The 22,006-nt window shown below is 38.7% G+C and overlaps 1 protein-coding gene across 2 annotated transcripts in view; it reads left to right on the top strand.

The window, feature by feature from the left end:
- The window catches only part of RSPO3 (R-spondin 3), a 94,119-nt gene that overhangs the window by 24,309 nt on the left and 47,804 nt on the right, over window positions 1-22,006 (top strand). For both annotated transcript variants that reach the window (XM_086316320.1, XM_086316321.1), the window contains exons 2-4: window positions 12,073-12,264; window positions 14,224-14,370; window positions 20,397-20,594. In XM_086316320.1, the coding sequence (XP_086172446.1) occupies window positions 12,073-12,264; window positions 14,224-14,370; window positions 20,397-20,594 (537 nt within the window). The remainder of the gene's footprint in view (window positions 1-12,072; window positions 12,265-14,223; window positions 14,371-20,396; window positions 20,595-22,006) is intronic.

Here is a 22,006-nt window from a genome sequence, read left to right as displayed (position 1 = left end):
AGTGGACATGATACAAGAATGTGGTTGGTACTTCTCAGGTAAAACAAAATGTCTTAACACTTATTGATCTGTAACAAGTGCCTATAAGAGTGGGCTTCCCAGGTGGCACTCGTGGTAAAGAAACTGTCTGCCAATGTAGGAGACATAAGAGACGTGGATTCCACCACTGGGTTGGGAAGATACCCCGGAGGAGGGAATGGCAAGTCACTCCAGTTTTCTTGCCTGGAGAAACCCATGGACAGAGGAGCCTGGTGGGCTACAGTCCATAGGGTTGCACAGGGTCGGACATGACTGAAGCAACTTAGCACGTATGCACACACACCTGTAACAGTGCTAGGTGCTTCCAAATGCTCTCACTTAATTCCCTCCTCCCACCCCCACCATGTCTATCAGGTAGATATTCTCAGGTTGCAGGTAAGGAAGCTGAGGTTCAGAGAGGTTACACATCTGTTGTCTATCTAAATAAATAATCAGACTGTGAACTCTTTGACACAGATTATTGGTTTTATTCATCTTTGAATGTTCACCAACTCGCCCCATGTCTGGATGTTTAGAAAACTCAATCGTTTAAATGAACAGCTAGTTGAAGAGGTACATTCTGGTTTTCCAGCTAGTAAATGTCAGAACTCTGTTAAAGTCCCAAACCAGCTCTCCTCCTCCCAGTCCCTGTGCTCCTCTAGGAAGTGCAGAAGCCACATTTCTGACTGAGACAGTGCCCCGGTGAGTGGTGCACATAAGTTCAAACACACATCCTACTCACAAAGGTGCGTGTCTGCACCTTCTGTTTTGTCAGCAATTTTGTGAACCTAGAGGAAAAAAATCCACTTTTTTTTTTTTTCTGCTCAGGATTTCAGATGTCACACATAAAGCTGGATTTATTTAATGGTATACCCACTATTTGCACATCTTCTTGTGCCTGTTAAAATACCACAAGTCCCTCGCCTGCTGTTTGCTTATGCTAAGACTTCAGCATGAGATATGCTACTTGAGCATGCTATGTGGTGAGAAGATCCAAGTTTATTCCTAATATAACAAAGTGGAGTTTGTTTTTAACACAAACTGAAGTTTGTTTCATTCAAGAATGCAAACTTAGTAGTTATGGAATCACACCCATGCAGATTCATTACCATTAAACTATCACATTTTCTGTTTATGTTGATTTCTAATTAATTCTCTCCTAAAAAAAAAAAAAGGAATGGCTCAGCCAGACCAGAGCACATAATGATTCCCACTGTTGGATGAACACTGTTGGATCTGTCTCATGAAAAACGCTGCTATTACCACCCACTAACTCATCAACAGGTCCTGGCTCTCTACAGAATCTGGGTCTCCGTTACCCCCATCCAGGCCTTCTTGTCCTCTATTCACCTCCACTTGGGAACATAGCCACTTGGAGAAGGGGAAGCTCTCCCGCTCTTACCAACAGCTGGAGATGTTGATTCAGTACCTTATGTATTACACCCATAGCAGAGTGCATTAACTTTATGATAGATTTTCTGCTTGTAGTTAAGGGGAAAAAATTCCACTATTTTGATTCTACAAATGCTTTTTGTTGCAGTTTCAGCATCAACTACAGCTATTGGTAGGTCACATGAAAACTAATATGGTTTTCACTGCATTTGAAGAATCAACTTTGGAATTAGTCCTTAGGTTATTTAATTCATTTAATGGGAGAAAAAAGAACATAATAGTGGGATTCTAAAAGGAAGGTTAGATCATAAGTGAAAACAATAATGTTGTTGTTCTAAATTAGACTGTGTCAGTATGTGTCACTAATGGCAAGAATTCAGAAAAATACAAAAAAAAAGATTATATGCAAGATTGCAGAATGCTTTACTTTTTTAGAGTTTGTTCTTATGACATCTTATATATTTCATAACATTTTTGTTTCTCCTCACCACTACCAAGGCCCCCTCCCCTCCCCTCGACACACACTCCAGTACAGTAGAATGAAAATTTAAAACCCCAAAGAAAACTAAAGTTACTGCTAGAGAGAGATGGGAGAAACAAAAATGAAATAACATCTTCCCAAGAGCAAAGTACAGGTAGAACAATGTACACGAGATTGGAATCTGAATGTAAATTCCTAAGTTATGTCTAGTTAGAACATTATCCTTTAATATAAAACTTAATAAGAAAACCTGTGTTTGTGGAATCCAAGATGTTGGTTCTGTTCTATAACCTATAAAATTAGCAAAAAATTAAAGTGGATGACTAAGTCAGGCAAAAATGTGTTCTTTCCTTTCCTTCTGATGTCTGCTTAGCAATGCAGAGTCTAAAGGGTCTTGGTAGACAATCCCAGCTATTTACTTTGGTCATTAAGGGTCTGTAGGATCTGGCTTTAACTTTAACCTCCTTTCCTAACCTTGTCTCATACCAGTCACAGCACTGCAGCCTCATTGGTTCCCCTTGACTATTCCTTGTGCCCTGTTCTTTCCCACAGCCTTTGTACTGACTGAGGCTCCACCTGGAGTGCTGGCCCTCAGGTTTTCCTGGCTGAGTCCTTCTCATCCTCCCAGTCTCAACTAAAGGGTAAACTTCTTAAAGGGGCCTTTCCTGACCACCGTATTTAAAGTAGATTCCCAGAGTCATTTTCTGCTTTATCCACCTGTTTACTTCCTTCACAACACTCATCACAATCTTTGACCATTTAATTTCTTTGTTGACTTGCTTATTAACTGATTAACATCATGAGATTGGGAACCAGCTGTCTTATTCGCTCCTATGTTTTCTGCACCATGTGTAGTGCGGGGCACATACAAGTTATCTGAAAATTTTGTTAAAACCCTTAACACTGATCTCCACTATATACATGTGTATATAATAGCATATATATGTATATATATATATAATAACACATACGTGTATATAATGTATATATAACATGTAATATTATATGTAATATTTTATGTAGTATATATGTATTACATGTAATACTATATATACATATATACACACGATGCAACCCACTTTCATCTTTTATTTCTAGTTCTGATTCTATAGCCTGTGGATAGACAAAGCTCAGTCATTGGCCACCAACTTGGCATCTAGTTCCAAATATTCATCATATCTTAGATTTCGGGAAATCTATGTCTGCCATCACTTGCTAGCCATGTTCTTAATATTTTGAGCTGGCTTGATTTTAGTGGAAAGTCTAGCTAATTGCTACTTAATGTTAGGTCTGTTTTATTGCTGTGGTTTTATTTTAAAGTATTTATAGAATATAAATATTAGACTCCCTTCAGGAAATTATTATTCAGTAAGAGAAAGAGAAAGATCTTCCAAGTTTTCAAAGAAATAGTTTCCATTAAAAACAGTATGTTTCCCACATAATAATGGTGGAGTCCTAACTGGGCTATATTCAGCAGCTGGTGAATACATTCCTCTCTGAGATTGCTAGGAATTTTGTGAACCCATTGGTCTGGGCACAGACTTTCAGAGTATCAGAAGTTGATTCACTGGGATAAAAGATGTGGCAGACTCGATTGTTTTAACTGCTTCATGTCGGTTAATGTCTGTAATATTGATTTAATAACAGACCAAATAGGATGTGTGAGTGTCATGTGTTTAACACAAAAACGTGTACATTTGTATATTTACATAGCATAGGCAAATTTTAATTCATTTAATGATTAAAACATTGGTATACAAAAACATTAAAATCATCAGATGATACACAGTATTTCAACAATAGAGTATATGTGTGTATATATAAACATGTCACTCTTTCAACAAATTATTAGTCAAAAATAATAATGGATGACTATGCTAGACCTCTGTTCATCCAGATATCATTATTCAAGAATGTATACAAGTATGTATGCAAATATTGTATGTATACAATTGTATACATTGTATATATACAAATGTTTATGTATACCAGTATTGTTACTATATGTACAATAAGTAATCATATTTATTCAAGCAACTTTTGATATTTTGATGTTACACCTAATAGTCCCAAGTTACCCAAATGGTTCTAGAGATCTTAGCTATAGTCACTTCTGCCCTAAAAGATTTAACTTAGGAATAAATAAGAAACATTGACTCTCAATATTTTCTGGGGTTGAATCAATAAAATTTGAAAGAGACTGCCAAGTTATTCAAATTTTTAGTATTAGATTTTTCTTAAAGTGAATATTGCCAGACATTCCAGAGGAACCACAGAACATCTTTTTCTATGACCAAAACATTGCATTAAACTTAAAAATGATTCTATAACAATCAAGTCTCAAGATATGATAGAAATGTGCTGTTCTTACTTAGGCAGGAAACAAGTCTACATTTTCTCTAAGTGAATTGATAACTCAAGTAAATGGCACCTAGAGAACTTTGTGTGTGTGTGTGTGTGTGAGAGAGAGAGAGAGACTGAGCCTGTAGCATGCCAGATCCTAGTTTCCCAACTGGGGATCAAACCCATGCCCACTGCATTGGGAATGCCAAGTCTGAAGCAGCAGACCACCAGGGAAGTCCCCTAGGGAAGCTTTTATTATATTATTTTGAATGATTTATTTCATAATTAATGAAGCATCCTCAAAATGTATGTGATATAAAATCTGATTTCTTTACTATATGTTCATAGCTGCAGTTCATTTAAAATCAATTATTGGGCTTCCTTAGTGGCTCAGATGGTAAAGAATCTGCCTGCAATGCAGGACACGTGGGTTCAATCCCTGGGTTGGGAAGATCCCCCGGAGAAGGGCAAGGCAACCCTCTCCAAGCTTCAGCAGCATGTGAACTGAGAACTTCCAGATGTACAAGCTGGATTTAGAAATGGCAGAGAAACCAGAGATCAAATTGCCAACATCTGTTGGATCATAAAAAAGCAAGAGAATTCCAGAAAAATATTGGCTTCATTGACTATGCCAAAGTATTTGACTATGTGGATCACAACAAACTATAGAAAATTCTTAAAGAGATGTAAATACCACACCAACTTACCTACCACGTGAGAAACCTGTATGCAGATCAAGAAAAAACAGTTAGAACCAAACATGGAAAACAGACTGGTTCAAAATTGGGAAAGGTGTGTGTCAAGGCTGTATATTGTCACTCTGCTTATTTAACTTATATGCAGAGTACATCATATGAAATGCCGGGCTGGATGACTCACAAGCTGGAATCAAGATTGCTGGGAGAAATATCAATAGCCTCAGATATGCAGAAGACACCACCCTTATGGCAGAAAGTTAAGAGGAACTAGAGAGCCTTTTGATGAAGTTAAAAAAGGAGAGGGAAAAAGCTGGCTTAAAACTCAGCATTCAAAAAATGAAGATCATGGCCTCTGGTTCCATTATTTCATGGCATATCAGTTTAGTTCAGTTCAGTAGCTCAGTCAGGTCTGACTCTTTGCGACCACATGGACTGCAGCACACCAGGCCTCCCTGTCCATCACCAACTCCCGGAGTTTACGCAAACTCATGTCCATTGAGTCGGTGATGCCATCCAACCATCTCATCCTCTGTTGTCCCCTTCTCTTCCCACCTTCAATCATTCCCAGCATCAGGGTGTTTTCAAATGAGTCAGCTCTTCTCATCAGGTGGCCAAAGTTTTGGAGTTTCAACTTCAACATCAGTCCTTCCAATGAATATTCAGGACTGATTTCCTTTAGGATGGACTGGTTGGATCTCCTTGTAGTCCAAGGGACTCCCAAGAGTCTTCTCCAACACCACAGTTCAAAAACATCAATTGTTCGGTGCTCAGCTTTCTTTATAGTCCAACTCTCACATCCACACATGACTACTGGAAAAACCATAGCCTTGACTAGATGGACCTTTGTTGACAAAGTAATGTCTCTGCTTTTCAATATGCTGTCTAGGTTGGTCATAACTTTTCCTCCAAGGAGTAAACATCTTTTAATTTCATGGCTGTAGTCATCATCTGCAGTGCCATGGCATATAGAGGGCAAAAAATGAAAACAGTGAAAGACTATTTTCTTGGGCTCCAAAATCACTATGGATGGTGACTGCAACCATGAAATTCAGATGCTTGCTCCTTGGAGGAAAAGCTATGACAAACCTTGACAGCATATTAAAAAACAGAGACATTACTTTACCAGCAACAGTCTGTCTAGTCAAAGGTATGGTTTTTCCAGTAATCATGTATGGATGTGAGAGTTGGACCATAAAGAAGGCTGAGCACTGAAGAATTGATGCTTTTGAACTGTGGTGTTGGAGAAGACTCTTGAGAGTCCCTTGGACTGAAAGGAGATCCAACTAGTCCATCCTAAAGGAAATCAACTCTGAATATTCATTGGAAGGACTAATGCTGAAGCTCTAATACTTTGGCCACCTTATACAAAAAGCCTACTCATTGGAAAAGACCCTGATGCTGCAAAAGATTGAAGGGAGGAGGAGAAGGGGATGACAGAGGACCAGATGATTGGATGACATGACCAACTCAATGAACATGAGTTTGAGCAAGCTCTGGGAGATGGTGAAGGACAGGAAAACCTGGCATGCTGCAGTCCATGGACTTGCAAAGTCAGACAGGACTGAGTAACTGAACATGAGCAACAACAATAATGGATTCCTTCTGCATAACAATTACAGTAGATTCCTTCTGCATAACAGTCAGATTAGTATTGCATTTGGGCTTTAGAAGGGAATTAAAGTAAGGCAACGGTTTCCATGGTGGCTCAGCAGTAAATAATCCACCTGCAATGCAGGAGTTGCAGGAGACACAGGTTTGAATCCCTGGGTTGGGAAGATCCCCTGGAGGAAGGCATGGCAACTCATTCCAGTATTCTTGCCTGGAGAAGCCCGTGGACAGAGGAGGCTGGTGGGCTACAGTCCATAGGGTCACGAAAAGTTGGGCACAACTAACGCTACTTAGCATGAACACACAAAGTTGGGAAAATCGTTGACTTACACTTAAATGGTTAAAGAAACAAACTTAGATTCCAATGCTGTAGTTGGTTTTGTATATCATAAACACTAATATAAAGATTGTGTATTTTTCAAATGCACAGTACCATTTAAAACTCCAAGTTCTAGATATTTTATTTAAAAAGTTGAATTGGCTGTCATGACAAGAGCATTTAGGAATGGTTGCATCGGTTATGCATCGTAAGTTTATCAAACAGAGAAACAGTAGGAAGGTTTGTTTAATAGCTAGAGAAATTGAAGTCACTTACACAGATAGTGTCGACAGTTCAGACACTGAAAATTGGTCTATTATGCATTAAGATATATTCTTCATACTTAACTTTCATATACAAGTTAAGAAAAGATACTTTCTTTTTTCCCAGTTTTAGGAAAAGTCATACAAATTTCTCCATGTATTTGGTGCATCATAACCAGAAGGTCCCAATTTAGAGTTTCCATGAATTCTGCCCGTTTTTCACTTTATATTTATCCACATTACACATCTAAAGTTTACTTATATGTAAATAGGTTGGTTTGCTGTTGTTTAGTCTCTAAGTCATGTCCAACTCTTTTGCAACCACATGGATTGTAGCCCACAGGCTCCTCTGTGCATGGGATTTCCCAGGCAAAAATACTAGAGTGGGTTACCATTTCACATCTCCAGGGGATCTTCCCAACCTAGGGATCGAACCCACGTCTCTTGTCTCCTGCATTAGCAAGTGGATTCTTCAGCACTGTGCCACCTGGGAAGTCCTAAATAGATTGGTTTCAAGTATCAAAGGTCTAAGTTCTACTCTTGGATCTGAACTCACTATTTGTCAAGTAGCGTTTCATTGAGTCCTAGTCTGGGGTTCCAAAAGAAGTAATTGTGATAACTTCTGTCCTTACTGACAGTAATGTCCATGCTTATATTATTTGTTTATTTACTGATTGCACTGAGTCTTTGTTGCAGTGTCCAGGCTTCTCTGGTTGTGGTGTATGGGCTCAGTAGTTGCAGTGTGGGATCTTAGTTCCTCTACCAGTGATCAAACTCAAGTCCCTTGCTTTGGAAGGCAGATTCTTAACCACTGGACCAGCTAGGGGGTCCCTCCATGGCTAATTTAGCCTTCTGAGATGCATGCTTTGAAAGCAAAAGTGATATAGAAATACAAAGTATTACTGAAATTGTTGTTTAGTAGCTAAGTTGTGTCCAACTCTTTGCAATCCCATGGACTGTAGCCCACCAGGCTCATCTGTCCATGGGATTTCCCAGGCAAGAATAATGGAGTGGGTTTCCATTTCTTCCTCCAGGGGATCTTCCTGACCCAGGGATTGAACCCACATCTCCTGTATTGACAGGCAGATTCTTTTCCACTGAGCCACCAGGGAATCCCTATTACTAAAATTAACTGATTATACATCTTTTTCTCTTCCTTATTTGGACTACTATTCCTTCTTTTGGCCTCTTTGGCCATCTCCCCCTTTCAAAATGTCTTCTCTAATTAAATGACTCCCACATTCATCTCTAGGAACCATTGCAACATTAAGCTCCATCTACTATGCATCGCTTTTTGGATATTTCACAAAATCTGCAAAATCAAGGACCCCAACCATGTTTATATTTGTAGACCTTCTTATTCTATGTACCTTGCCCTTCCCTCCAACTTCAGGCTTTTATTTAGCAGTCCCTTTCCATTCTATTTACTGGCCAAAATGCAAAACACAAGTTATTTTACGTACTCAGTCCACATTCTCTTGGTCAACATATTTGATTGATGCCGCCTCCCAAGTATCCTTGGAATATGAATCCCTCCCTCACCACATTACACTACTTCTGCTGTATTTGAAGCTTTCATCTGTCTTTTTACCTTGATCATTGCTTTAGTCTTCTAGTGTCCATGCCTGCATGCTGTCAAGGAAATTTCCCCTCTATAATAATACAGATGTGGTTATATCACTCACCAGGTATAAGTCCTCCAAGTCTACAGAATAATTTCCTTGGGAGAGCCCACAAGGGGTTTTGTAATCTAGATCTATCCTGTGCTTCAAAATTGTCTTGATATGCCTTCTACTTCCATTCACTACTAGTTCAGCATCAGTTGCGTGGAACTTGTGCCAGTCTCCTTGATGGGAATTAACATGGTGTTCCCACCTCCGGCCCCACCATGGCCTCTTACATACTGCTAACTTTGATACATTTTCTAAGATTAAGTTCAAACGTGAGATGTTCTATGAAACGTCACCACCACCAATCCCTCCAGTGCTCGTATAAAATAATAATACAAAACATTGTTTGAAAAGGAATGATTCAGAAATAGAAAATGAAGGTATTACTAGAGTGGGGGGAAAATGAACAGCACAACAAGTAGAGTTCTATTTTCTCTCTTAGTATTATAAGACTTTAAGGCTGGAAGGGTTGTTACAGTCAATCCAGACCAAAGTTTTCTGTGGTTTCCATATAAAAAGTAAAAACTCTTCCCTTAAGATGAAGTTTGGGAAATTTGTATCTAGTTGTGTAATACCAACTGCATAACTTGAGTGATCCTTATACAAGGTTCAAGAAAGCAAAATGTCATGATTCTTAACTATAAAAGAATCTAGAATCATAGAATCTAAATTTTGTAGTCTCGATTTTTTTCTTACTTCCCACAGCATAATACTTAACCCCTCCTGAATAAATAAAGTTTGCCATTATTTGTAGCTGCCCATGTTCAAAATTCTCTGATTAAAAACAAATAGGTATTTTCTTTGCCAGTTAGAACAATTACATCTTTAATTTTTCAAAATTATGTTGTCAGAACCTTGAAAAAACAGATCAAAGTTGTAGGTATTAAACCTCATAATTAGAAAATATCCTAAATGGTACACCAAAGTAATTAACACAGTGTGATAGTGGAAGGAAGAAAATTGGGGGAAAGAATGCTATTTTGTTAAAAGCTTTTGTCTCAAAAAGCAAAATATGGGGAAAAAAAGAGTAATTGTAGTACCATGTGTGAGTTGAGTGTGCTACATTTCATCAGTAAAGGTTTTAAAGAGGAGGTTGAGAGAGATCACTTTAGCACATTTCATCATTTGGGGCAAAATTGTTAATCCTGGGATGCATACAGAGGTCTCTCTTGCAGAAGTTACCAGACATTCAAACCCAAATTTTTAAATAAAATTTATTTCAAGGTATATCCATTTTTGAGGCTCAGAACATGTAAATCATGTTTATTTTTTTAACTAATATATTTAACCTTATAATTGACAAAAGTTTCAAGGGGCTTAAACTTACACTTCTGTTCCTTCGAGCAACTGTGTCTCAGAGACAGAGACACATTGATGTGGACCAATCCAGTCCATCTTCATTTAAATTCAGTCTCTTGCTTCCCTGAGCTCAGAATGACTTTCTTTCAAACTGAGGTCTATTTTCCCATGGATGATTTTTACGAAAAGTTTTACAGGTTTTGACCTACAACTATCACTTTTTGAAATGGATCAGTTTGATTCCAAATGCATGGAGTTTTCACCCCCTTTCTTTTTTAGGGTCTTTCCCTGATTAAAATATGTACACATTTTCTGTAAGTCTCCAATACTGGAGTTACTGGCATGAAAAATGACTCTGTTCCTTGGAAGGCAGTATTCGCTTACAAGTCCCCCAGGTCCTGTAATGTCTAAACCTCCTGTGCCACTTTATATGTCCGCCCCACCCCATGGAGGAGCATGTACAGGAAAAGCAGACTTCCCTTCCCCCACACATTTCCTCAGTTTATTTACAAAATGTCTTGGAATGAGAATGAGCTGCTTGTGGTTCCTGTGGCTGATTCAGGGATGGTTTCCTCCAGGCAGAGGATGCTGGTCAACTGAATGACCTCTCAGCAGCTAACCCGTGCGCCTCCGTGGTAAGGCTGATTGGGTTTATGTGTACTCCTTCTAACTAAGCCTGATGGGACTTGTTTTTGCAGTAAAGGACTTTGCAGTAATCAAACATCACTGTGAAGACAGACTTAATAATTGGAGGTCCCTCCCACCACCAACAGAAGAGAGAGAGACACAAGGATGCCTTTGCACTCTTGTGCATCAGCCCTACTTCTCTTAGGGTCAGGATGATTCCCTTCTGCACTCCTAAAGGGACAATAAAGATGTTAATATTGTATTTGAATAGAGAATACATTAGTAGAAAAAATCATCCCAAACACTAGCTACATGAAAGATGCCCCTCAGTCAGCAAATTCCCTCTGCTCACAGACAGTGTCTATAACTAGTTAATAGTCATTTAAAAAATGTTTAAAGTTATGAAGATCTCAAGTAAACATGAATCTTCCAAATGTTTGCTTATATTTGTTCAGACTTGCTAATGAATAGTCTCACCACGTATGTTGGTGATTCTCAGAAATCTTGGAATTCTCAGGAACATGTGTAGTAGCAACCCTTAGGATGGACTGGTCATGTCCTCACCAAATGTAGATTTCACTTACGTAAATGAAAGATGAGGGCACAAAAACTATGACTTCTCTCCTAACAGATCAAATATTGAACACAACTTATAATAAATATTATTTAATATTATAAATACTTCATATGATCCATGTGGAACTACTGGTAAGGTAAATCACATTTTCACCATTATATAAATTTCAACTGGCAAATATCATGTGAGCAGAAATGATTCAGGAAAGCATTGGCAAGGAGTGAGGTGCTAAATAGCTACAGAGCTTCAGAGTCAATTTGGTTTGAATCAAAGAGTAAAATTGTGTTTTCTAATACACCAGAGTTTGAAAAAGATATCCTAGAAAGTAATGTTCCTTCTCCAATTAAGTCCCAGTCTATGTTGTCATCCTTATTTGAAGACATTAGATACATCCACCACATACATGAAAAGCAAAACTAATATGTACTGATTTCAAGGAAAGAGCACACAATTCTCATCTCCAATCTACTGGGACACTAGTTCAGTAAGGATACTTCCATTCAATTTATTTTATCTATAAATATTTTGAGGCAGTATATTCTTATTTTTCAAATGCTCACATTTTTAAAACTTTGAAACTAAAAAATAATGTATGTATCTATTCAAGGGAAACACCAGATCACAGAAAAGAGAGGGAAAAATTCTGAACTCAGTCACCCATTACCACCAAATTGCAAGCTAATAAAAGAACATGTGTATCCTGCCCAGAGAACGTCACTGAACTTCTATATTTATGATTTAACTGTTATTTTTGTCTTTCTACATTTGTCCCCCCAGTGCATCCTAACGTCAGTCAAGGCTGCCAAGGAGGCTGTGCAACATGTTCAGATTACAATGGATGTTTGTCATGTAAGCCCAAACTATTTTTTGTTCTGGAAAGAATTGGCATGAAGCAGATTGGAGTGTGTCTCTCTTCATGTCCAAGTGGATATTATGGAACCCGATATCCAGATATAAATAAGTGTACAAGTAAGTGCCTAAACAAAATTATGTTTTTATCTCATCCTTGGGGGATGGCATCAGTGACTCGATGGACATGAGTTTGAGCAACCTCTGGGAGTTGGTGATGGACAGGGAAGCCTGGCGTGCTGCAGTCCACAGGGTTGCAAAGAGTCAGACAGGACTGAGTGACTGAACTGAACTGACTGGGGGTACTTTCCAGATATGAAATGGCCTCTAGAATTTTTTTAATATTCAATGTTAAGTAAATGATAGTCTTTACCTGACAGTTAGACTAAACCATACTTGAACTTAGCCCTCAGGGCAGGAAAATTCTCACCACTCTGAAAAATATTCCAGTTTTGAGAGGTGTTTTTTGTTTTGTTTTGTTTTGTTTCATTGTAAAAAACAAAACTGAGAATGTGGTGATTATTCATTGAACCTGTATAAGAATATGGCAAGCACCAATGCCATCTGGGTTCCCACTGCTATCACGGAATCCAAGTATTTAATGACTGAAAGAAGTAATTCAGCTCTTCTTGCTTCAAGGATTCCATTACAACAACTGAAATATTGACTTATCAGTTGGAATTAAATGTTGGAAACTCTCAGATCACCTCTCATGTAGACCCTGAAAGTCTTCTCTCCACACTGTAGACTGAGGAACTTTTCAAAACACGAATTAGCACACAGCACTTCTCCAGCATACACCGCATGTGGCCCTGCTTTTCTCTCCAAATTCCCTCCTGTGACTGCCCCTCGATCACTTTGCACAAACTCCACCGGCCTGCTTACAGGATCCCCTCACCTCAAGGCTTTTGAAATCACTGTTCTACACTCCCTGCCTGGTAGTTTGGAAAGCTCTTTGCCCACACCTTCACTTGTTGGCTGGCTCTCTCCCTTCATTTAAGATGCTGCTCAGATGTCATCTTCTGAGAGAGGCATTCCATGGCTATCTTATCCAAAACAATCAACCTCTTCCCCTTACCTGGTGGCTCAGATGGTAAAGCATCTGTCTACAATGTGAGAAACCTGGGTTCGATCCCTGGGTGGGGAAGATTCCCTGGAGAAGGAAATGGCAACCCACTCCAGTACTCTTGCCTTGAAAATCCCATGGACGGAGGAGCTTGGTGCAGGCTACTATCCATGGGGTCACAAAGAGTTGGGCACGACTGAGCGACTTCACTTCACTTCACTTTCCCCTTACCTGTCATTTTTCATATCTTTTTCCTACCTTTTAGGTTTGTCTTAATTTTTTTCTACATCACTTGTCACTCTGGAATAAGTCTGAAACAGACTGCCTAGTTTCAAAGACCACTGTGTTCCATGGTCTTGAGTTAATGACACAATCTTTTTGAGCTATAGTTCCCTTATCTGTAAAATAAGAGATAATAGGGGCTTCCTCGCTGGGTTGTTGTAAGGTTTAAATGACTTAATATTGTAAAATACTTGTAGCAGTGTGTGACCCATGGTAATCACCATGTAAGGGTCAACTATCATTGTTGATCACATCTCCCGTCTTAGAATATAAGCATCATGAAGAACAGACCTTATCTCTCTTTTGTTTGCTGCTGTCAACGTATATCTAGAATGGTGCTTGGCACACAGTGGGCAATCAAATATTTGGTGAATGAACGAAGAAATCTCAAGAGCAGCGCGAAGGCAATATCGTAGCACATTTCATGAAAGTTCTAATAAAACATTTTTACTATCATTTAGTAGAAGTGGACGTGCAGTCTTATAAACATTCTTGTCAAAATTTTTTCACAAGGCCAGAAGAACAACAATTTTGAAATCAATGACTGATGTGCATCAACTAAATGATTATGGAGGACTCTTGAATTCTGTTTGGCAAAATAGTTTGAGGCTGTGTGTTTAACACACAAGTTGCAGGTGCCAGTGTTGTAAGCATACAGAACTGGACCCACAAACAATAGTTAACTCACAGTAATGGAAGTCTATTTCTCTTTTCTTTTTTTTTGTTTTCAGAATGCAAAGCTGACTGTGATACCTGTTTCAACAAAAATTTCTGCACAAAGTGTAAAAGTGGATTTTACTTACACCTTGGAAAGTGCCTTGACAATTGCCCAGAAGGGTTGGAAGCCAATAACCACACCATGGAGTGCGTCAGTATTGGTGAGGACTTAGGAGATTTGAGAAACATCAGAGCTGATAACATCAGTCTCCGCTCAGAGTCCTGCCTCGCAAGAACCTGAGGGGTTCCTCTTAGAGGCTCACTCCCTCCTTTACAAAGATAACATCTTAATGGGCCTTACTCAGCATGTATTACAGTAAATTTAACACCTTGTGGGCGCCCCATTATTTCTTAGGAACTGTCAATAACTCTTTCAACTATTGTGATATAGACTTATTTTGTATCATTATTTAATGAAGTTTTACTTATAGCAATTTATAGGTATACACACACATACTTCCATATATATGTGTGTGTGTGTGTGTGTTACAAATTTAATCTTGAACTACATTTCCACCTTAGCTCAAGAGTTTCCATCTAGGTCTAATGTCAACCAGTGACCAAAGTTATTTTCCAAAAGGAGGAAACATATTCTCTGGATCCAGCCCATTAATACTCAGTAAATGGATCAAAGATTTAAAGAACTGGATATGATAAATCATATTTTTAAAAATCACACTTTTTTCTCTCACACTACTTTGCTGAAATTCTCTGCTTGCACAGGTATTCAGAGACAAGAAGAGGATTTTGGACTTACTCAAACTGACAGACGGACACAGTCCCAGGGTCTGATTAATTGCAGGCTGAGTTTCCTGGAGGGGAGGTTCCTCAGACAAGTTGTTTGTCTAAATAACGGATCACTGTCAGGCTATATTTTCCCTCTTTTAAATGGTGGGCAGCTACTACAGCTACGAGTTTGATGAACAGTTGGGGAGCAGATGCTCAACCAAATGGGGAAACAGCATACTAAATCTCAAAATCCCCTGGGCAAGGGCTGCAAGAACCTTTGATGCTGCAGTGATGCTGGCATATGCACACAAATGTCCCCTTGATTCAGTACAAGATCGTCTCCAGGACACCCCTGGGGTCCCCACAGACAGATCCATTAGAATCGAAAATACTGGAGTAATAGCTCTAAAGTGGCGCTTTAACCATTTCAGATCCATATGAGACTTTTATTTCTAAACAAAGTTTGTATAAGAATGAAACAAATAGATGAAATTTTAAAGATAATTTCAGAAGCATCTGGGAAACAACTTTCCTGAAACAGTTCATGGCTCAATTTGGTTGAGTCTTTATTTTTTTCCCTCTAGGCAATAAAAACAGAAAAATAACTTAGAAATAGAGTAAAAGGTACATGAGAAAGCACTTCACATTCATCTCTCTGTAGGTCCTGAGGGCTGATGATTAGAGGTAATAACTTCCAAACTGTGGAGAAAATAGGAAACAGTTCTGTGGAATATTCAAGGACAGAAGTTCAGAATGAGTTGTAGAAAGTTAGTGGTGTTGCTCTACCTAGGAAAGGGGTGAATGTTTAGACTTATCAGTTGTAGAAGGTATAGCATCAGTCCTTCAGAGGCCATTCATCTTAAATGTGTTAATGCTTTCCTATCAGAGAGAGCATTTAACATCTGAAACTGTGGGATTAGCTGTTAAAGCTTCCTGGTAATTTATGCAAAGTAATTTACATAAAGATTGGTAACACAATTAAATTTAAGAAATGTATATATTTTAGAATAGGGGTTAGCAATCTAAAAGCCATTTAGTGAATCTGGCTCCTTGAATAGATGGGTGTAAATCAGGGGTCCCCAATTTCTGGGATCTAATGCCTGATGATCTGAGGTGGCGCTGATGTAATAGTAATAGGAATAAAGTGCAAAAAAAAAAAAATGTAATGCCCTTGAATCATCCCAAAACCATCCCCTAACCCCTGGTCCATGGGAAAATTGTCTTTCGTGAAATAGATCCCTGGTGCCAAAAAGGTTGGGGACTGCTGGAATTGACCTCTGACATAGGAATAGGCAAATCAACTGCTTTAGTTCTCAGCTGGCTTTTGTTGCTTGCTCTCTAAGGGATGCCTCCCATTGCATGGTATCTGGCCTACAAGCAGTGTGTTGGCCATGCCCGTGAGTTTACCTCAGAATTTCATGAAAAATGATAACCTGCTTGATGATCACAAAGAACTGTTAAAGCTGTTCCTTTAACAAATCTGAAGACTAGAACCCAGTGAGCTGAAACAGTGATCCCAAGGACACAATGTGAGTTACTGTCAGTGCTATAATTAGTACCTCGACTCTAGCTCTCTAGGACAGAGGTTGAAGGCTATGTCTCTCCCTTTGCTAAAATCTAGACCGTATGACTTGTATCTTACCCAGATTTTCAATTGAGAGAGCCTGTCATAAACTGAGAAAACACTACCCTCATACAGAGCTAGGGGGAAAGACTTACGTCATAACATATCCACTTCTCATGGTTTGCAGGTCGAATTAAGCAAAAATGTCAGATGTACCCAATCTTTTAGTAGACCTATTACTTACACTTTGTGCTCCAAATATTTGCCTCTTTTCTGCACTGTCATTCTGCCATTGTCATTGCTCTTCTTAGAGAGCTGGTGTTCAAGTAGTCATAGAAGGAAAGTACCTAGCTTCAAACAGTGAGTAGTGAAGTAAATGGCCTTGCTACATTCCTTCTGGAGCTATGCAGTCAGACAACAAGAATGAGAAGTGAATAATGTTGTAAGACCACTACTAGTGAAACATTCGAGTTGAACTTTTCTCCATTTCAAGAATCCCTTTTACAGCATTCCAGGCTGATGATCAACCACACCATGACCACTTCCGGAGACAAGGAGCTCATTACGTTTTTGAGACACTTGTTTCATTAGTGAACAGTTAAACGTTTCCAATGTTAAGATTATTCTTAATGCAGAATATAGAAGAAAGGCAGAGTTGAGCAGTCCTGCTTTTTTCCTTAATTACCTCTTAACCAAATAGTGCCCCAGACCTACACTGTTCATTTAATGATCTGAGTATTACTTAAATCACCCTTTTTGTTGTCTTTACATGTTCAACAAAGTTGCCATTTTTTCCAAAAATCTTTTTGCACACAAACATTAAAGGCTCATTTCTTATTCTCTCAATATTTTTTAACTATCTTATTGTATTAGAGCCCTTTATTGTCTGAACTCATTAGTTTTGAATATTTTTCCTCCTCCTTCTTCAATGGAATAATATAAGGCTGTCAGTAAAATTTCATTTTTAGAACCATTCATCATCTGACTGAAGCTACCTATGTTGTAATTTTTAAAATCTGTTTCTCTGAAGTCTGGATATGCTTTTTCCTAGAGCATCTTTGCTCTTATAAAAAAGCACTAAAGTTTGGGTCATTTCCACATCATATAATTTTTTTTCTAATTTAGTACTCATAGTTCTGGCATTAAATGAATACTGGACAAAGTTACAGCTCACAAACTGGATTTATTTTTTCCATTTACTTTCTTGAAGGTATTTTTATTGGTGCGTACTAAAGCTCCCCTATGTTTTAATGACTAATATTGGGATCAGAGATATGACCTTAACTGGCAAGAGATTATGACATCATTAGGTGATTTGGTTGCTCTATTCTTTAGCCAATATTATAACAGTATAGCTGAGCATGAAGACTGTTTTGAAAGTGGCTCAATAAAGTTCATTTAAGTTCATAGAAACTTAAACTCACATCCATTTCCACTCAACTCTGTGTTGCACTCAGATATCTGAAAGTAACTGAAAAAAGCATGTGAAAAAAAATGTATTATGAATGGTTTTAAATGTCTAAAACATTTAAGTTATCTTTCTTGAGATTGTACGAAAAATAGTATTCTGCTCTGAAATAAGGATTCTTTACATCAGAAGCTAGCAAAAAAGGTTACTGGGAACTTGTTTTTGTAGAAAGAGAGTCTTCTATCATCTGAAAGGGTTACTGTTGCAAGTCATTTCAGTTGTTGTAAGTCAGGAAGTTTTATGAACATAAATATAAGAATATCACCTTGCAGGTACATATTTTTATAAGTGCAAAAATCTGTTATAGGAAAGACCTTGGAAAGCCAAGACTGAAAAGATTGAAACATACAGAAAAAGGGAAAAAATTCTACCAAAGAAGCTTTAGAAAAAGGATATCAATTCATCCGAGAAACAAGCCAGTCAAGTGAATTCTAGAAGCAGTTTATCAGCTGAAATTGACCTGGAATTCACTTAAAATAGACACTGCTATGCCTGATCTATACTAATTAATAATTGGCAATATTACAGTATTGTAGCACTGTAGCAAAGGCAGTGAGTTGTAGGCCAAAGACCTGGATTCATCTTTTGCTTAACCATTGTCTCGTACAGAAGTTCTCAAAGTGTGTTCTCAGTACCTGCAAATCTGTATCACCTGTATCATAAAAATGCAAATTCTCAGGCCCCACACAAGACAACTGAATCAGAAACTCAGGGTTGGGACAGGTCCAACATTGTTTTAGCAAGCCCTCACTGAAGGTGATCCTGTTGCACAATGAACTTTGAGAATCAATTCTTGAGAATGACTAACCTAGCAAGCTATGGTCAGTCAGTTCAGTTCAGTTGCTCAGTCGTGTCTGACTCTGCAACCCTATGGACTGCAGCACGCCAGGCTTCCCTGTCCATCACCAACTCCAGGAGCTTGCTCTAACTCATGTTCATCAAGTCGGTGATGCCATCCAACCATCTAATCCTCTGTCATCCCCTTCTCCTCCTGCCTTCAATCTTTCCCAGCATCAGGGTCTTTTCCAAGAGGTCAGTTCTTCTCATCAGGTGGCCAAAGTATTGGAGTTTCAGCTTCAGCATCAGTCCTTCCAATGAATATTCAGGGTTGATTTCCTTTAGGATTGACTGGTTTGATCTCCTTGCAGTCCAAGGGACTCTCAAGAGTTTTCTCCAACACCACAGTTCAAAAACATCAATTCTTTGGTGCTCAGCTTTCTTTATAGTCCAACTCTCACATCCATACATGACTACTAAAAAAAACCATAGCTTTGACTAGACAGACCTTTGTTGGCAAAGTAATGTCCCTGCTTTTTAATATGCTTTCTAGGTTGATCATGGCTTTTCTTTCAAGGAGCAAGCATCTTTTAATTTCTTGGCTGCAGTAATCATCTGGTCAGGATCAATCAATAGTTGTAGCAGGGCTTCCCTGGTTGCTCAGTGGTAAAGAATCTTCCTGCCAATGCAGGAGATGCAGGTTTGATCCCTGATCCAGGAAGATCCCACGTACCATGGAACAACTAAACCCACGTGTCACAACTATTGAGCCTGTATCCTAGAGCCGGGAGCTGCAATTACTGAGTCCTCATGCCACAACTACTGAAGCCTGTGTGCCCTTAGAGCCCATGCTCCACAACTACAGTAGCTCCAGCTTGCCGAGACAAAAGAGAAAGCCCCCAAGCATCAACGAAGACCCAGCATCAGTTCAGTTCAGTTCAGTCGCTCAGTTGTGTCCGACTCTTTGCGACCCCATGAATCGCAGCACGCCAGGCCTCCCTGTCCATCACCAACTCCCAGAGTTCACCCAGACTCACATCCTTCTTGTCAGTGATGCCATCCAGCCATCTCATCCTCTGTCGTCCCCTTCTCCTCCTGCCCCCAATCCCTCCCAGCATCAGAGTCTTTTCCAATGAGTCAACTCTTCACGTGAGGTAGCCAAAGTACTGGAGTTTCAGCTTTAGCATCATTCCTTCCAAAGAAATCCCAGGGCTGATCTCCTTCAGAATGGACTGGTTGGATCTCCTTGCAGTCCAAGGGAATTTCAAGAGTCTTCTCCAACACCACAGTTCAAAAGCATCAATTCTTCCCAGCATAGCCATAAACAAATACATAAATTATAGCAGTGCTCTAGAAATTATAAAGCATTGGTTACTCATGAGTAATTACATTAATGCCTGAGTTAAAATCTACAGTGAAAAGTAAGCCCAATGCAAGAGTGAGTTTACCTGATAATATAAGGATTAAAAAGGGGAAAACATTCTATTCCTGCCTTTCCCTATTTCTTAAGTCATCTTGCCCAGTTTCGTCCTGCAGGATTTCTGCTCAGAATTTGGGCAAGTACTGATGGAAGCAAGTCTTTTTGTTTATTTAACAATTGTGAAACTGTGTGTGAGTGAACTGAGGCTGTTTCTGGTGTTCTGTTTCAGTGCACTGTGAGGCCAGTGAATGGAGCCCTTGGAGTCCATGCACAAAGAAAGGAAAAACATGCGGCTTCAAAAGAGGAACTGAAACACGGGTCCGAGAAATAATACAGCATCCATCAGCAAAGGGTAACCTGTGTCCCCCCACCAGTGAGGCAAGGAAGTGTACAGTGCAAAGGAAGAAATGTCCAAAGGGAGAACGAGGTACAGTCATACCAACAATATGTGCTCAGTTGGATCCACATGATTTGATGCAAATTTCACTATTTCTTAGGAAACATTTAGTATGATCACTCATGTCTAAAAAAATCTAAAATGTGTACCAAAGAATATGTTGGCTGTAAAGTACAGAATCTTGAGATGGTGATTCTTAAAAATGGAGCTTGGTATCAGAACTTTTCACACAAGTGTGCTAAATGAATCCTGGAGAAGGAGCTGCATTATAATGCATCTATGTCTATATCTTCCTTTGGGGCCATTATCTTTCCTATCACGCATCTTCCTAGTACCTGGCAAACTCATGGGAAGCCTCAGAAATGCAAAGTCTAACAGCATTTGGTACACATATGAGAATGGTGAATACCAGCCACCAACTTACTCCTTTTTTCATTTCCTACAAATCAAAGTAGTGCAATTAGGTGTTAAGCTTTTATAGCAAAACATGTTTTAAAAGTTGTATATTTTATTAGCATAATACAAGCATTAATGACAATTTATCCCCAGATTTTTTCATATTACACTAACTTTATATATCAGATTATAGAACCTACCAAATCAATATTAAATAACTCTGTGTAAGGGCTTGTTCTGAAGTCTTGTTAGGGCTAAAGAAAACTCATGTATCATTTAATATGATGGTTTCTGGTGATTAAACATCTATCTAGATTTGCAGCTGTTGACTTTTAAAATATAATTTTTCCATCTTTCTTGCTTATCCCCAGTACCACTGCCTACAAATATGCTATGTACCTATTAGTAGTAATCTGAGTCTATAAATGATCCTTTCAATTAATTAATTGAAAAAATTAATGCAGCCAAGCTATAGCTTGGCTGACTCTATAGTTGAACTTCCTTTGCTTATTTCATTCATTCATCATTTTATTGAATTTTTACTTTATAACCACACATAGAGCTAAGCACTTGGGATTCTCAACTAAATAGGGTACCATCTCTATTCTGAAGTTACACTCAGAGTCCAGTGGAGGGTTGAGATAAGTTTAAGCAGATAATCATAGTATCACATATGAAGGGAGACTTGGTGTGTGAAAACACTCAATGGAAACACAGAAGAGAGTGCTGTGAAACTTTAACTTTGCTCATACAAGAAAGAACTTGGGTCACCCATCCTTTGCACTGTCTTCACTGTACCAAAAGACCAAGTTGATCATCATCAGGATGGGTACAGCCTGCCGTTGCCATTAGTAATCAAGTAGTTAATGTGACAAACTTCTTGAGTATGTGGATTATTTTAAAGGAAATTTCAAACTTTTGTAAATTTATAGGAGGTTTTGATTAAAAATTAGGCTTAAGGAATGAAAGTTGGCTAGTGAAAAAGGTCTTTCTGACATTTGTTACCAATTAATTTAAAACATCTTAGATTTTAAAAGTTGGATTTG

Source organism: Bos grunniens, chromosome 9 (assembly GCF_055505025.1).
Source record: "Bos grunniens cultivar Pamir isolate PY7600 chromosome 9, Bosgru_T2T1.0, whole genome shotgun sequence".
Lineage (NCBI taxonomy): Eukaryota > Metazoa > Chordata > Mammalia > Artiodactyla > Bovidae > Bos > Bos grunniens.
This window is presented reverse-complemented; position numbering and strand designations above follow the sequence as displayed.